This window comes from Eurosta solidaginis, chromosome 3 (assembly GCF_040869045.1).
Source record: "Eurosta solidaginis isolate ZX-2024a chromosome 3, ASM4086904v1, whole genome shotgun sequence".
In the NCBI taxonomy this organism is placed as follows: domain Eukaryota; kingdom Metazoa; phylum Arthropoda; class Insecta; order Diptera; family Tephritidae; genus Eurosta; species Eurosta solidaginis.
The window spans coordinates 34,426,916-34,445,068 of record NC_090321.1 but is presented as its reverse complement, the minus strand read 5'-3'; the positions used below and the strand labels follow the sequence as shown (position 1 = coordinate 34,445,068).

General features: G+C 37.3%; 1 protein-coding gene across 1 annotated transcript; it reads left to right on the top strand.

The window, feature by feature from the left end:
- The first annotated feature begins 351 nt into the window (after window positions 1-351).
- gsb (gooseberry) lies at window positions 352-9,149 on the top strand. Its single transcript, XM_067777432.1, has 2 exons — window positions 352-850; window positions 7,390-9,149. Exons 1-2 carry the CDS (start codon window positions 796-798, stop codon window positions 8,889-8,891), a joined length of 1,557 nt encoding a protein of 518 aa, XP_067633533.1. The 5' UTR covers window positions 352-795; the 3' UTR covers window positions 8,892-9,149.
- The last annotated feature ends 9,004 nt before the right edge of the window (window positions 9,150-18,153 follow it).

Genomic DNA, 18,153 nt, shown 5'->3' with positions numbered 1-18,153 from the left:
TTATTCTCTTATGTTTGTGGTTTACTTCTTTATTGTTGCTGTTAGCCAAGAAATATATTGCTTACCTACTCGCACTCGCTTGTCACAACTTTATGCCACGTTCCTTATTGCTGTACACATTTACCTGTTTAACCACCACTAATACAACTTTAACAAAGAGGCTCTTTTATATTTTTGCTGTATTTGATGCTGTTTCCAATTGTTTCACGTCTTTTGGACAGCAAACAACATTTTGTGAGAATCTCAAGAAGGTGTGCTGGTGTTATGATTGACCGTTTCAAAATCAGTTTCAAGCTGACAATCGAACGAGTCACACTTAAGTTAAGGTGTTCAGTAGTCATTTACATACATATCTACATTGATCAGAGAAGCGCTCTCAGTAGCCTTTATAAATAGCAACAAATAATGTTTTGTACAGTGTGTTAGTTTGCGGTTTTAGACAATTTATTGAAGTTATCGATATTTATATCTACTTATTGGGTAGACGAAAGTGACGTGTTAATTTCAAGGAATTAAACTGAACGAATTGACTTGATTAATCGTCACGCTGTAGCTAAAGCCATTCAAATAAAAAAAAAGCTGTAAATAAATAAAGCGTAATTGGCAGCAAATAAATAAATAACTTGATAAAACAAAGACTTTGGAGGAAATATTTTAAGTACAAGAAGAAAAAACAACGTAAATAATAAAGTTGAAAATAATAAAACATTTTATATTTAAAACTTTTCCTCTAAGCAAGTGCTTTTAAAAACAATTTTTGCACACCAGAACATAAAAATTACAAATTAAACAAAAATGACGATATCAACACTAAATATGACACCTTATTTTGCTGGATATCCATTCCAAGGTAATTACGCGTTTTTATTATGGGTTTTATAAAAGAAAATAGCTTTAAGAATTTAAGTGCTTGAAATTCGTGTACTAAGGCGGTCCCCGCCTACCACATCGAGAGTATTGGGTTCAAATTCCAGGCAAAGTAAAATCAAAAATTAGAAAAAAGTTTTTTTCAATAAGAAAACAGTTTTTCTAAGCGGGATCGCCCAACTGAAGTGATTTGAGAAACACTCCGAGTGTATTCCTGCCATGAAAAGCTTCTCGGCATAAAATATGTGGGTCCCGTCCCGCCAATTTGTAGGGAAAATTAAAAGGCGCCAAATATTTTATGGATATAATAAAATAATATAAGGAAATTGTTTTAGATTGAAAAAAAAAAATTATAAATTCAATTAAATAAAAAAAATAGTTTTTTGTTATCATAAAAATGTTTTCTTCTCAGTTTTAAATCCAGGCTCATGAAAAGATTAGTTTGTATCATATGTCAGATTTTTACAATATTTTATTTTAGGTCTGCATATTCTCGATTCGTTTCCATCTCATATTTTAAGCTGTCAGTGATTCTAATAAGGAATCGCAAGAAAAGTTATGCCTCAAGTTCTGCAAACAGAGATACATATGTATGATGAATTTAAGCTTTAAGATAATCTGGTCAAAAAGGAAATTATCAAATTTGGAATGGCACGGTTTGAGGCTTTGAAAGTACCAGAGCTTTATTGCTAAACTTCAAAACAACCTTGTAAACTTTCTACCTTTGCTCCATTGCAAAAAAAAAGTTTTATGTAAAGCATAGATATATCAGCTCTTACCGCGGTTGTGAAGATATACGGACTGTTTATTTACTGAAAAAAATAAGTATAACATGAGCTGGATCAATTTGAAAACACGTTCACAAACGCCGACGGCTCTAGTTCGTGTTTTCTCTAAATTTAAAATAAAATTTAAACACAAATTTATAATTATATAAATTTATAAAATATAATGTTGGGATTGGACTTTCAAGGTAGACAATTTCTTTCAAAAAAAAGTAGGTTTCTTAAAAACGAAGGTATTTTTCATGATAACAATGAACGATTTTCCTAAATGCAATCATATTAGTGTTGAAAGGGTCGCTGTGGTCCTTTTTTTTTGGAATAGGTTTCTGTCTGTAGGGATCGAGTTTTAAAACCGGCGATTACCTTATGTAAAAACACATGGTTACAAAATTTTTAAACAAAACTGTTCTAATAAATTACTAAGTAGATACTTGAAGAAGATTTAAATTGATCAAATGTCTTAATTTACTCTGATTATAGCATCGTTTCTAAACTCAGTCGTAGATTTAAAGTTCGAATCTATCCACTCTTTTTCTTATACATTGGGCGTTTCCAATTATAAATCAGCCTTAACTCCAAACCTTTACTTATTTGTGTGTATTAAGCTGAGACCAAGCTCCGCTTAGAGCTAAAAACAAGCTTCCGGCATGAACGTAACATATATGTATATTCTTAGAACTAACACTCCATTAGAAACCCTAATCCTTTTCTAGCTACATTGTTTGGAATCCAAACACATTTACTGCCAGTTTTTTATTCGTATAGTACTGACAAAGACTTTATGCTGTATAACTCAAAAACCATTGGAGATATTGCATCGAAATTGCAAACAAAAGCTGGTTATATCATATGACATATATAAGTATAAAACTTGAGCAGTTGCCTTAAAGCCAAAACCACTTTTTGAGCACTTCTTATGTGACACAAAAAACACACGCTTCACCGAAACCTTAATATGCACATATGAATTCAGAACTCAAAAAAGATAATAAAATATAAACGTTTATATGGATATATTTGGTTTTCAATGCTCCTTAGCTATTAAATAGTAAAATAAAATTTTAATCATAAAAAAGAACATAACCAAAAAAATTTTGTTGAGTGAAATCTTAAATTTATGATCTTATCCCTTATATTCCTTGAGTTTAAGCGCCAAACGGTCTGGTGTGAACATCAATTTCCAATTATGAACTCGTTATATTTTTAACCAATTTACATCACATTCTTTGCAAACAAAAGCGTATGTATAGAAAGCAGTAAAAAGATGTTCCAAAAAAGAGAACAAAAGGCTGTAAATAGAGAAAATTTTAGTTAAGTCATTGTTTAGTTCATTGAGGATACCCGCTTTTCTTACACGAAAGAAAGTGGATGCATAAAAATGTTTTAAAAAGTCTAATAAAATCTATGAAAAAAATATAAAAAAATCATTTAGGGTAATATTTCGATAGCCACATCATCAACAACCACACAGCTTAATGTCTGCCAACAAATACCAGTCATTTACCGCGTTTTACAACAAAAATTCATATAGCCAACGGTGTATGCACGTGGCTTACCGAAGAGCAAAACACAAAACTCACAATTTCCAATAATCATGATCAGCTTTGTGGCTTATTCATTGCGATCGACACTAGCAATACAACACAACATACCACAACACCATAAAGTAAAGCATAAGGTGAGGCAAAGGAAAGCGAGCAACAAGAATGTAAATACATACATACAAAGAATCATAGGCCAAAAGAAGTGAGGCTAAAGAACAGTTGCGCATATCTCTACACAGCTGTGCCGTTGAGCTGCTGTGCTGTCGTGCAACCGATCGCTTTATGCCTACACTTTGTGCTCTGTCAATTCAGCCTTCCAGCAAGCTGTAAAGCCTGCCCCCCACAGCTCCATTGTTTCACCACTTATTTAAGCTTTTTGATATGTATGCTTGGCGGTTTGGATTTGTATTGTAGCAGCGCGTACAACGCAGACGTTTTGGCGCGTCGGCGAATTCTTTGATCTTGCGCGCGATTGCACACTCATTTGCCGCTGCCCGTTACTGTGCTGAACTCCAACACCCTTTTTGGTGGCCTCAAATGCTTGTATGTCTTTTGGATGATTGCAAAGCAGCTCACACAGCACAGCACGTTCATCTTCATCAGCTGCAATGCGATGATCGGTGTATCCGATGTTGATCGCGGTATGGTGTGTCGGCTCTTGTTTGTCGATTTGTATATAGTAGTGATGGTAAACAAAAATTTAATTATCGATTGATCGTTATATCAGTTAATAGTAACATTTAGTGATCGAAAGTATCCACCCACAAAAATTTTGTTTATAATCAAAAAAAGAACAAGTTTTGGCCAAGGTATTTTAAGGGTCATCCAGCTTACTTTATAAATTACTGCTGTCTTGTGTAATCGATATTTCAAAGCTGCTGTCGATAAGTTTTAAAGTTAAACAAATTATGGTTCTAATAATCGAACATGGAAATATCAGCTTAACTTAATAATTAATCGAAAAAATATTAAATTATAAACAAATTATCGATTAAACGTTTCATCACGATCTGAGGATGAGAACGAGTTTCCTTCAGTGACTCACAATGGTTAATTTTGAAAATTTTTACCATCAAATTCTATATGCCTACTGAAAACAGGTGGAACTATTCTGAATATATCAACATCCATTTTAAGAACTTAATTTGAATCTAGAAAATAAAAAAGGAGTTTAAACTGCCCTATATAATGAGGTCCGCTTTCATTTTCATTTCCATTAGATTTTGAAAATTTCTGTTCAAAAATTTAAAATAACCGCTCTTCATCTTGGGGTACCACTTTTACTATTGGAGGATATCGAGTTCTTTCAATTCAAATAGCGGTGACAAACTGTCGCCATTAAACTTTTTCGATAGTTAGCGAACAATTTTAATTACTTTTCGATATTGATGACACATAGTCTTACGATAGTAATGACGATTAAGTATAATAATAAATAATAATAATCTTGGACATTAAGCCGAAAGCTTTGATATTCAACATGTGCTTTAAGGGTATAGGAAAAGAAAGCATTAGTCGAAGAGGAGAAAGGATACAGGGAATACAAATCTAATCAGATACTAATCCGATTTCCTTATAACTCAAATTTCAAACAAATTTCCAAATCGGAATCCAAGCTACGTAACATCCCTACTTTATAGTTATTGTCGTCGATATGCGATAACTCGTTGCTTTATTATTTGTAAAACCGTAAAAACATTGTTTTGTGTTTTAAAAACTTCGAAGCTTATCTCAAAATGTATCAAATTTACATATTGAATTTCTGTATGGAACTCTGAATCAATATTTTGAATGCATTTTTGTCAAAATCTCCGATTCCGTCAATATTATTAGTTTATTATTTTCAATCAGGTTTTTAAACAATCTACGAATACATTAATTTTATGAAAATTCTATACCTATGATTTGGCACAAATTCGCTTAGCATGCGCCACTGTGCAGCGTATGTAGGCAGCGCAAGAACATGCCCTAACCATCATATCATATTTTTCCGCATTGCTGCGATTCGAGCTTTTTTAAATTTTTTTTTATAAAGTTTTTTCATATTTCATCATCATTCCTCTTAATTGTTGTTATATTTTGCATTGGTATTCATTTGGAATTTTATTAGCGCGCACAGCTGGAGTGTGAAATGTGAAAGAACAAAATATACCGATGTATTGCTTTAATTTTTTGGCTGCTTTGCGTGGTTGACTTCTTAGTTTCATTTACTTCCAATTGATTTGATTTTCTGTTCTGTTTGTTGTTATTGCTGTTGTTGCATTAAAGCAATAAGCTTTTTGATGTGTAGCTATAATCACTGTACAACCAGGCAGCCAGTCAAACAACGTTTGAGTTATTAGACCCACCTTTACACAAGCGGCCTTCAAGCGTCAGCCCTTCAATGTTGGCAAGCAGCGCGCTTATTTTGAGTGATCCTCTGACATGATCACTGCATCTGCAGCGGCAAGCTATTACTGTTTTTTTATTTGTTATTATATTTTTAATGTTTTTTTCTTCACATTTGTTATTAACTCACAGCTGGCTGGCTAAATGGCTAAGCTCTTACAGGTTTTGCCTGTCGGTTTATCTAATTTCCATTTTCATTTCATTTATGTTTTTGATTTCACTCTGCCGCATATTACTGCTATACAATTTAAATTTATTTATACCTTTTTTTTATGAGTGAGTGTGTGTGTGTGTTTGTGAATTTGCCATGCGTTCGTGGCACATTGCATAAACAACTCAATACAAAATACAAAAAATTTCACTTGCTCCAGCAATAACCACAGCAATTGGCGTTTTGTGTGCGGCCCTTTTGTGTTTGCTATTTTTTTTTTTTTTTTTTTTTTTTTTTTTTTTGTTTTCAGTGTATTTTGTGTTGTTTGTCTCTAACAAATTATTCAAATATAATTATTTTACAATACAAAATTTGCATTCATCTCAGGCATTTGTATGCGATCGTGCGAACTGATCTCGTCATGTAGCATTCAAGTGGGCTTAAAATAATCTCATAGAGTTAACAATAGCATAAATGAGTATTAAAAATGTTAAAAGCAAACTACACGAGCCTTCACAAATATAATAAAAATTCCAGTAATAATAAAACAAATAAACGCAGACGGTTTGTCTACTACAAACGCATTGCGCAGCCGCATTGTCTAGCAAGCAATATATGTTTGAGCTAAGCGTGTACTCACTCCAGTTTATGCTTAATTGAGTTGGAAAAAAACAATTGCATTAAGTTGCACATTTTTCTTTGCGAACTTTTTCCCAAGCAAAGAGATTTTTATGCATATTTTTAGACTAAGCAAGAAGCTTAGCTGTTTTATTTTCTTTCTAACAAATCTGCATATTTTGCATTGCGCTATTCTTTGCTCTCATTTGTATTGCAAAATATTTAATAACACAAATGCGACACATCAATACAGCAACGCCTACAAAGCACTTCACATGGCAGCGCTTATCCTCTTCTGCATTGTTCTTCTGCGCTCCATACCTTTCAATTCATTCGATCATCATGATCGGAGCGCGCGCATGCGCAAATCCATTTGCTCATTCTTCTGTAATTTATGTTTGTGGTTGACATAGATGCAAGTAATGATCGTTTTTCATACAACATTACTTGTAGTTATTTCAGATTAATTGTTGCATTTTGGAGTGAGTGATCGTTAATGGATCGTATTTTGATCGACGCCGACCACCTAATATACAAATGTATACTCTCTTTTGTAGCTTCAAATGTTTTATAGATTTGAATGAAATTCTGCCATAATATGCTCAGATCATCTGAGCGTCTTATATGGTACATAACCTCAACATTTGAACTCGTTATTGAGAGGGAGATTGCGAGATATAGGATGGAAATTTAAGAAAAAGCGACTTGAAGAAAAAGAAGTAATAAGAGATAACTACAGAAAAACAACGAGAATAATAGTTGCATTTCAGAGCGATAAAGAGAATAAGTCGTCGAGGCCAATCGAGAAAGAGTTAGAGGGAGTTATGCACATGAAATTCGTGTCCGTAATAATTAGTCTTATTCTCTGGGGATACAGCAATTTTTCGCATGCCTTACCCAAATCCACCTCCGCATTTAAACTGCCTCCACGCGCGCGCCTTCAAGCACTTTTATCCGCACACTCCTTTGTTTACAAAACTCACCACTTTTCACCACAATACTAATTTCTTCACTCTTTTTTCTCTCTCGCCCACAGGACAAGGTCGCGTCAATCAACTTGGTGGCGTTTTCATCAACGGGCGCCCACTCCCCAATCACATACGCCGACAAATCGTCGAAATGGCCGCTGCTGGCGTACGCCCGTGCGTCATATCGCGTCAGTTGCGCGTCTCACACGGCTGCGTTTCAAAAATACTCAATCGTTATCAAGAAACCGGCTCCATACGTCCCGGCGTTATAGGCGGCAGTAAACCACGCGTTGCCACACCAGATATTGAAGCCAAAATTGAGGAGATGAAAAATTTGAATCCTGGCATTTTCAGTTGGGAAATACGCGCTAAACTTATCGAATGCGGCATATGCGACAAGAATACCGCACCCTCAGTCAGTTCAATTAGTCGTTTGTTACGCGGGGGCAGTTCACGTTCGGAATCAGGCAGCTCAGCACATTCCATTGATGGTATACTGGGTGGTGGTGGTGGTGGTGGTGGCGCGCTTTCTAATGGCTCTGGCGACGATAGTGACGATGATGCCGAACCAGGTGTACAATTGAAACGCAAACAACGTCGTTCACGCACCACATTCTCAAATGATCAAATTGACGCGTTGGAACGCATTTTCGCACGCACACAATATCCAGATGTTTATACGCGTGAAGAACTCGCACAGGGCACTGGTTTGACAGAGGCACGCGTACAAGTTTGGTTCTCGAATAGACGCGCACGTTTGCGCAAACAACTAAATACCACACAACATAGCACAAGCTTTGCTGCTGGCGCTACTAGCGGTCTAGTATCAGCTGGTTTTGCTAGCGCTGTTGCCTCACAATATCATTCACATCACCATCATCATTCAAGCGCCGCTGCTGCTGCTGCTGCTGCGGCTGCTGCACATTCTATGTCTGCCTCAGCTGCTGCACTCTCACATAATCATACACATCAAATGGGTTTGTATGGTCAAGCTTGGAATACGTTTGGTTCAACCGCCACCCCAGTAGCTGCCTCCTCTAACGTTTTCGAGCAGCAGCCGAGTTTCGGTGGTGGTCACTCAAGCGGTTCGGTGGCTTCTATGTCGCCAACAAGTAGCACAAGTTCAGCTTCATTGAGTCCTGTACATCAGGTGGGCACTAATATAAGCGCCGGTAATGCCAATGAGCCAGCTAACAGCAATTTCAATAATACTATCAGCGCTTATGCCATGCCTGCAGCAACAAGCACAACTTCAGCTACAGCGGTTAATAGCAGCACTTCGCTTGCTGTTTCTAACGCATCTTCTCCGTATGCTACATCTTCATCCGCATATGGTTTGGCTGGTAGTAATAGCTTTACTACAGCCACCTCGGCTGAGCAATTACGCTCTCAATTCGCTTCAGCTGCTGCATCGGGCTCACACCATCCAGCAATGTCTTCTTGGGATTCTTACAACTTCCCCGGATCATTCTTCTCATCCGGCGCCAATCATATGGGCGGTTACTCGCAAGGTATGAGCGAGCACAAGTCGGCAACTGGCGCTGCCACCTATCCTTATTTTGGATTTTAAATCGGGCTCGAAATTCGCTGCGCTATCATTATATAATTTTTTTTGTACAACAAAAAGCTTTCTTATAGTTTACCATTAGATATAAGATACATATATTATGGGTCTGTAAAAATGTAAAAATCTCACTCAGTTTAAAACAAATTAATTGTTAGGCAACTTACCCAGCTGAAATAAAAATAAGTTTGTATTAATAGAATGGTTCCTCAATAAGAGAGGTATTCCCAAAACCTGAAAATGTGGAGTTCAAGACTGAACGCTTTTCTTCGTAAGAATATTCATTTGTTACTCATTACTAAGATCGTTTTATATTTTCTATAAAATACCTTATATGATTAGTATTAGTTGATATAAGTAGTTTTAGAACATACCATTAGATATTAAGATGATCTGTTTTGTAGTTAAAGACTTTCAAGAACTCAATAAAATCAGCTTTCAATATAAAATATTATGATGTATTTCTTACGATCTACAAAAAAGTGGATAATCATACAAAATAGGTTAATTAGAAATCTGGCCAAAGGTGTGACTGTGATGAAAATTAGTTACAGAATACTGTCAAAAAAGGAGACCAATTTCGACAGAAACGGGCAATTTTCAAAAACCATCCCATATCGTCAGCTGAAATATATTTGAAAAGTTATAGATCTGTTGTTTACATACTTATATCTAAATGAAAAATTAAGGACCACATTGAAATGTTTCTTAATATACTCCAACGCGTTTCAACGCTTTCGCATCTTCTTCAGGGAGTATTCCAATACATGTTTGAAATTACATTAAACACATTTTTAGTAATTTAATTTATTTGAAATTTTTATATGACCTTCACTGTACTGAAAGTGCTAAAAATTATTAGAATACTCCCATAAGAAGAAGCAAAATCATCGAAACGCGTAGGACGAAAACGGAAAATTTGAGCTTTGCCTGATAATTACCGCCTTTTACAGGGGTTTCAGTCCGACTCAGTATATTAAAAAAACTGAAATTTTTCCCCAAATAAAAATTATGAAATATTTTTTAGTTGCTTTGAAGTATCTACTTTCATTGTGGATTAAAAACAAATTGATTATCTTCTAATATAGCCAAAGCTGTTTAAACAAAAACCGAAATTTTTCAACTAAAAAACTGTTTGTTTGCTGTGAACCGAACGTTCAAGTACGCGTTTAGAGCTGTAATTTGAGCACTTTGATTTCGGCAGCGATCAGTTATATAAAACCATATAAATGATGCAACTGTGGATATTTGCGCCTTCCTGTATAGATTATGAGGTGTTTGTCACACGATTTTATTGCGTAAAGGACTAGGGAGCGAACTATGCAACAAAATAAATCTTAAGGTGCGATTTTTTGTAACTCACCTATATTACTGCTCCCCATAGTTTTATTTTAAAATGAGGGTTGCTTGATATATGTAAACGAGAGAAAGGAAAACGAGGGAAGGAAAAATAAAGAGACAGAGGAAGAGATAGAGTTATGCGAAGGTAGAGTGAGCGGGAAAGGAGAAAGACAGGGAGACAGAAAGATAGAGAGAGACAGAGAAATATATTAAGGTAGAGATAGAAACTGAAGGGAAGAAGTGAGGAAAAGGAAATGGGTGAAAGTAAGAGGGATGCGGAACGAAGAAGGGGCAGAGAAAAGAGGGAGGGGGGGGGGGAGGGGGAGGGGGAGTAAATGATAAAAAACTCTTAAAAGTCATGCCGATAAACTCAAATTAGGACAGAACAACGTCTGGCGAGTCTGCTAATTTAAACATAAATTCGTTTCACCTGAAAAACTGCTTACTTAAAATAATCTCGACATTTCTTGGAAAGAAATTTTCCCAAATTCTAGGTACAACATCTTCTCTTATTCTTCGGTTTGTTTCCCGAGTCGAACAAACCCATATTCTCACGCTGCAACAGGCTCAGGGCCTACAGCGTGCCTCAATGTCCTGCAACTGTTATGTTTTCTCTCTTCACCAGCCTCTATAAAGTAGACTTGGTGCTTTCAGCCGATCACTTCCTCTTCTTCCCGCCTAGGGCTTATTCGTTTAATCAATCCGGTTGTGGAATTAATAACTGTTCTCAGCCAAGTGCTTGAGAGAGAATGGCCGTCCGTATGTTTGGTCGGCAATGGCTCTCTTGTCCAGTATATTCCTTTCTCCGGGATGGCAGTCCGATCCCTTACCGATACTACTGACTCCACGCATCCCTCGCAAATGAAAACGGAATAAAATACTTCTAGCGATCTCTACTTTCCCGGCTTGCGAAGCTGTTTTCTCTTTTCCTATCCTCCCCGTCATCAAGTTTTTTTTAGGTTATTATCTCGGTCGTATGCTTTCCCTCGTGAAAGCGGCCTCATCTAGTATTAAATTTGTGGGAAAACAATCATCCCAAGGTCCGATTTGGTAGAGGCGATATATCTTTCCAAATTGCATGTAAATGACAGAGAAGGGTTGACAGAATAAAATAAATCCGAAGGTATGTTCAATGTTTGCTGGAATGCCCAACCGTAATGTTGAAATATTATTTCCTTTTTACGAGAACCCAGGAATACTTAAAGGCCCCATCCTGTTTTTGGCTACTCATATTTCTCCAACCATATGGCAACTGAAAATGATGGGCATACTGCTAACACCTGTGGCACTACTGAGCCTGGGGAGCCGATACCACATCCCTGTGGATCTGTCTCATTACAAATAGCTACAGGAAAGTACATGGGATCGCTATCTTTATTTTTATACTCAGCTGAGCAGAGCTCACAGAGTGTATTAATTTTGTTCGCAAAATGCTACCACGTAACGGCATAAACTAATAGAGATAGATATAGACTTCTATATATCAAAATGATCTGCGCGAAAAAAGAAATTCATTTAGCCATGTCCGTCCGTCCGTCTGTCCGTAGACACGATAACTTGAATAAATTTTGAGGTATAAATAATGAAATTTTGTATGTAAGTTGCTGGGCACTCATCTCAGATAGCTACATAAAATGAACGAAAACTATAACCATGCCCACTTTTTCGATATCGAAAATTTCGAAAAACCGAAAAAGTGCGATAATTCATTACCAAAGACGGATAAAGCGCTGAAACTTGGTAGATGGATTGACCTTATGACGCCGAATAGAAAACTAGTAAAATTTTGGCTAATGGGCGTGGCACCGCCCACTTTTAAAAGAAGGTAATTTAAAAGTTTTGAAAGCTGTAATTTGGCAGCTGAGTATGTAATGTTCGGTTACACCCGAACTTAGCCTTCCTTACTTGTTGTAACACCCTTTGTAGATACAGGGCGATCTTCGCATCAACAGTTGCTAAAATGTTGCACAAAGTTCCCATATTTCCAGCCGAGAATTATGTCGTATTTCGAGACTAGACCTTAAAAATCAGCATATTTCGCATTCCTCAACAGTCAAAAGGAACTTCTCTGGTTTCCTAATATACCGATGATAACTTCTCCTACTAATTCTTCAACGACACTCTCCAACACCTTAACGATTCAGCTCTTGATTGGCTATAGCATATACTTTATTGTTGAATAAATATATACTTCAGATTCTAAATTGCTTAATCAGAAACTAACTACCTCAGCCAATTATATACCATTACATGTATTTCGTCCTAGTTCCCAGCCTACTTACACTCGAACACAAAACAAATAAGTCTTATATAAACTCCAATCTGTTGGCAGCGAGTTGCAAAAACACACGGTAGCATAGTGAAATGTATGAATTGAGGCTTGGCTTTTACCCTTATAATCAACCCAGCAGGTATTTGCTAGAGGCTGATCTCACTCATTTACCAAAATTCTCGACCAATGATAGAGTGCTCATATAACGTTCTAAAGAAATAGATATCAACACGAGACCGATCTATCCAGAAAGCTCTATCTGAGAATTTGATCCGAAACGCAGCCGAAATAGAATCCTATTCTACCCATGATTCTCTATCTGAACAGGTAGTGGAGATAAAGCACGTTTGACGTCGGTGGCGTCTATGAGGTTGTACTCCACGACCTTGCAGAGATTATCCATAATGGGAGCGCTGTGCGGCACCACTTAATGCCGGGTAATCGCACATGAGATGATCTAGCGTTTCATCCCCTTCGCCATTTTTATAATTTTACAGTATCGACAATAGGACACACCTAACAATTCTGCTGGTCTGCCAAAGAAGCAGTGCTCAGTTAGTACTCTAACAAGTGTGGAGATTGTATCCCAACTCACGGTACAAACGTGACGGTATCTCTTAAAATCGCCTTGTGGTTAGACTTCCATAGCTGTCTTTCACCGTGGGGTTTGTAGCAATATATCGTTGGCTTGAAGGTCAATGTACTCTTTTAGAATCTAAGCGTAAATCTAAGCGCGCTTTGTCAGGATGATTCTGTTTTGTCGTGCCCTTTCTAAGAAATTCGTCTGTAATACAGTTTCCCTCAATTTCCCTGTACGCCGAGACCTAGGTGAGGTGCATACGATTCTTGTGAGTCATCTCCTCAAGAGATCGGCAACAGTTTATTGTTAGTTCAAAATTGAAAGGGTAAGAGCTAAGGGATTTGAACAATATATCGATTTTCTCGAAAGTCGAACTTGTCGGTCATTTCTCCCGTCAACCTTATCTAACTACCTAGACTGTGCCTGAACATTCATAACGAGGGTACTTTATAAATGAAATTAACCGGCTACACTGAGATTTCAGCTCTGGGTTGGGAAATATTACAAGGTGCTCCAGTACATAGAACCAGCTGTCGAAGAAAGCATAGAACCGGCGGTCGTGAGATATGAGCCTTTATATCACCAGAGCACCGTTTACACAGGGAGGCGAGAATACTCTCAATTAAGGAGAATAATTAAATGATGTACTAACTGTATGTTAAATACTCAGATACCTAGGCATCCCAACAGAAATCTAGTTGTAGAGGACCGCCTCCCAGGAAGTTATGCAGTCATCTACGTAAACACTATTAAGAACTCATACACAAGAGAATTCAGCCGTTTCAACAAAAAAAGCTTAAAAATGGTCTGCAAAATAATATGCCAATGAATTCAAATACAAATACCCTAAGCTCGCAGTTAATGAAAGCAGTCTCCCAGTAAGACGCGCGTCACTCTAGCTCAACTTCGATTTGGATACTGTAATAGCTTAAATTCTTACATATCCAGAATCAATCCTGACATACCCAATGTAGGTCCTACTTGTGATGTGTCCCTGCATGAAACCATCTATATTGTCAATTCCGATGTGACACTATCGCTTCTAACACTCATATCCCTTTGGTCCAACCCTGTTGAAAATGCAAAGTTTCCTCATACTCTTGTTGAAGGATATCGATGACAATTTGTGAGTGATCACACTGCTACAAAAACAACAAAAGCAAAGGTCTCTCTTATTAAGAATCACCTTACGAAATCCAATAGAATTGATTAAACCTCATTTCTTACTCATAATAGAGTCATACTGCAGCATAATTTAGCCATTTTTTGAGGTTTTATTGTAGTCCTCTAAGACTTATAAAAGTAACATTTTTAGTAGCTACGTTGTGAATATTCGCTTGTTGTTGTTGTTGTATTAACGATAAAGACACTCCGCAAAGGCTTTGTGGAGTGTTCTCGATGTTGATGGTCCTTTTCCGGATATAGATCCGGTACGTTCCGGCAACAAAGCACAATCAAGGCACTAGCCCAACCATCTCGGGAACGATTAATATGATCACATTAAACCATCCCGCTCTCTCCACCTCCTACTTTCATGAGGACTTTGGGGTCGCCAGATCCTCGCCTGCTATATATGTGTATGATATGATACACTCATATTTGTAACAGGATTCCCCTCGCGTATGTGAGGTTGACGATTGGGTTGCGGAAGCTTTGTATTGCGCTTATAAACCCCTTAAATCCCTGATAGCTAAGCGTGGGGCAGTTAAGGGCGAGCAGTTTAATGTGAGTTATAAGGGAGTAATTTGATGTGCTTGTAGGCGTATGAGTCGTGGCACAGTGGATGACGTACACGACTCAAACGCTTGGGGTTGCGGTTTCAAAGCCCACTGCAACCAAGCATTTTTTTTTTTAATTTATAATTTTATAAATTATTATTTTAATGGACTGTATTTTATTTTGATTTAGCTTATGGTGTATTTAAAACACGGGGCGATGCAAAGCATCGGTACACCTTTATTTATTTAATTTGGGGCGAGCATGGGGAACTCTGAGGTTTCGCTCTAATGAGCCACCTCTTCTTCTATTTGAGTGCCCCTTTAAAAATATGATATGGAGGCGAGCACGGGGCTCTGAGGTATTGGCACCCCATTTTCTACTAGAAAAACTTCTTTAAATTTATAAGGACTGTGTCTTTAGAATATTTCATAAGCCGTATGAGAATTTCAGCGCTTATGAAACAAACGGAAAAAAAAAACTCATAGTTTAAGTCGCTTAAACACCTGAGTATTCGCTTCTTCTCTGTTCGTATATAGTAGTTTTTAAAATGTACGCATCTTCTTATTTTTTGCAATTCGATTGCAGAAGATTACAGCAATACTCCTTCATACGATTACAAGTGCATTCATATGCGTGCTTCTACACCGTTACTGTGCTAACTGCTTGTCGGCGAGATCAAACATCATTATCACGTTGGTGGTCGTCGTTATATTATTGTTTTTGCGCATCTTTCTCCGCCTCCGCCTACTCATCGAAATTCATTATTATTAGCTGCCTAAGTATTTAGTTCTTTGTAATTGTCTTCACACGCACAACTATTTAGTCTTTTGTTGTGGCTCTAGTTGACTTTTCAAACACACTTCTCATCATACACACACATACACAGAAACTCACACAATTAAACTATCTATATTGGAATTTTGGTAAAAATTATTTTCATATTAACGACTTGCATTTTCTGAACGATTCATTAGTTGGCTTTTTTTGGGTACTACGCTTTGCTCTCAGTGAAAGAGTGTATATATTGAAGAATTGAGGGGGGGTTGACTTGTCTTTCTGTTGACAAAGCAGTTTTTCTGTCTTTCTACTATGTAATAATGTGGGCCAAATCATGTTTTTTGTTTCTTTAAAAATTGTTGTTGCATAGTAAATGAGTATCGAACAATTGGCAATTGTTGTTCATTATTTTATTGTTTCTTGCGTTTGACAAGGCCTTTTGCTGTGCTCATCTCTTTGTTCTATGTTTTTCTCGTTTTGTCAGTGTTTTTTTTTTTCTTCAAAAGGAAAACTCTTGGACCACACAAGTCGTCGTTTCTCGGCTATGCTGAGTATGTATTTTTGGACTGTACTTGTCATATTAATGTCATATTTTTGGTTACAATATTTGTATTCTAAGAGATTTGAGTTAATTAGGTTTTTACATTTTTAAGTTGAGCATTTAATTTAAAAAATATTCTTATATGGGATATGCCTTGGTGTCATGGTGTTGTAACCCCAAATTGATATGAAGGTTAAGTAATCTGTCAGGAGAGAGATTACCGAATGTCAGGCATAGCATGGTAAATTTTTTATGCAGGGAAAATTTTGCAAATACAGCTTCGTGACGAGGTAAACATGTAAATTACGGGCACTCCAACATTATGTCAGACTTCGACTTCATCCCTAGCAGAGCAGAATACTATGCGCTCTCCTTCGCTCCTGTTGCCACATTCACCCCTAATATTTCAGTAAGAGAGGAATGGAGTGAAGGGAATTAATATGGCACGGGAGTCTGGTGAACCTGTTCACGGGTGGATTCAGACATGATTAGAGGTTGGAGGTGGAACATTCTTTTATGCTACCCGATACTGCAGCGTCTTCCGGCGGTGTTTATCGCTATAAAGTATGCGGAAAATAGAATGCTGTAACAGTAAGGGAATTTAACATCTACTACGATAGTCAGGCGGCTATCAAAATGCTAAGTTCTGCCAAAGTGAGGTCGAGGGCTGTTAGAACGCACTTGCGTTTCATATTCCTCTTTCCTGATACAAATTTTCTGGGTGCTGGGACATAAGGATATCCACAGCCACTGTTAGGCTGGCCTCTTGACCTGTTGCAGGTCACGGGCTAGTTGAACGTGTCTGCCGGTGAAGATTTTGAGATTTCCATAGCCACTTGCTCTCTGTTTCTGGACATGTGAGCCTCGTGGCAGCTTAGCAATCGCTGGGCCTCTGATGCCCTCTGGCCGTGTGTCGAAGTCTTTATGGTTGTTGACGGCAAGCATTCGGCAGAGCTTTTTCGGTTCACAAAAGCTCATCTATCCATGGTAATTAAAGTGTTGAAAGGTTACTACGCAACGGCAGTCCATGCTGTATGGAGGACGACGAAGTGAAGTCATCCAGGCATTTTATGCTCAGCTGTCCAGACTTTCCGAGGACGGACGTATTCAACTTTATTAAGAAAATTTTCAAGATCGATGCGAGCTTTATTCGTAGGTTTACCGTTGCCACGCAGCGATTTGCTAAATAACTGGCAGCCAGTTTTACCTTTATAACACCACGGACCAACATAAAAATGTTCAAGTGAGCTCCTTGGACCGCTGCCACACAACCTAATTCAAATGGTATCAAAAAGTTTCATAAATTTTTTTTTTTATAAAAGCGATATTCATGTAAAATTTCCATGCATCGTGAGATGCCAAAATTTTGTGCCTACTCCTATTTTCATGTTCAAGAAAAATGCAAAATTTTTCTTGAATGCTTTTTGATCTGCGTACAGCGCTTAATAATACCAAAATGTAAGCTTTCGATTTCAAAGTATTTTCGAAAGTATATATGTATTCTGTTTTTAATTACTTTCAGGGCCGCGTTTTTGACACAATTTTATAAGTGATATCTGTCAAAAATGCTTCAACTAACTTAAAATCACATTTTATTTCGACTTCCAAACGACTTTAGTGGTCGCCATTTCCTTCAAATCACACTCCATACTACTATAAAAAAACGGAGAAAAAGTAAAGCGAGATTGGCTCGTTTCGAGTGCAACAAAAGAAGCGCTTTTTTGTTTTCCATGCCGGCTTTTCAGCAAAATTTCCAAAAATACCCGATCAGTTTTGAAAAAATCTTCAGGTTATTCTAAAGAAAAAGGTTGAAAGAGGTCACACGACAAAATTCCTGAACATGAAAATAGTCCAAATCATAAAACTTGCTATATAGAGTGGCGCCAATATGAAATGAGAATTCGAAATGCAAGTTCAGTGGATTTTCTCTTAACGGAAACCCTTAAAAATAGAGCAGCTCGCTGGAGTATTTTGGAACTGATCAGCAATTATGACCCCCTATTGCATGGACATTTGGAGAAGGTGAGGGAATCTCAAA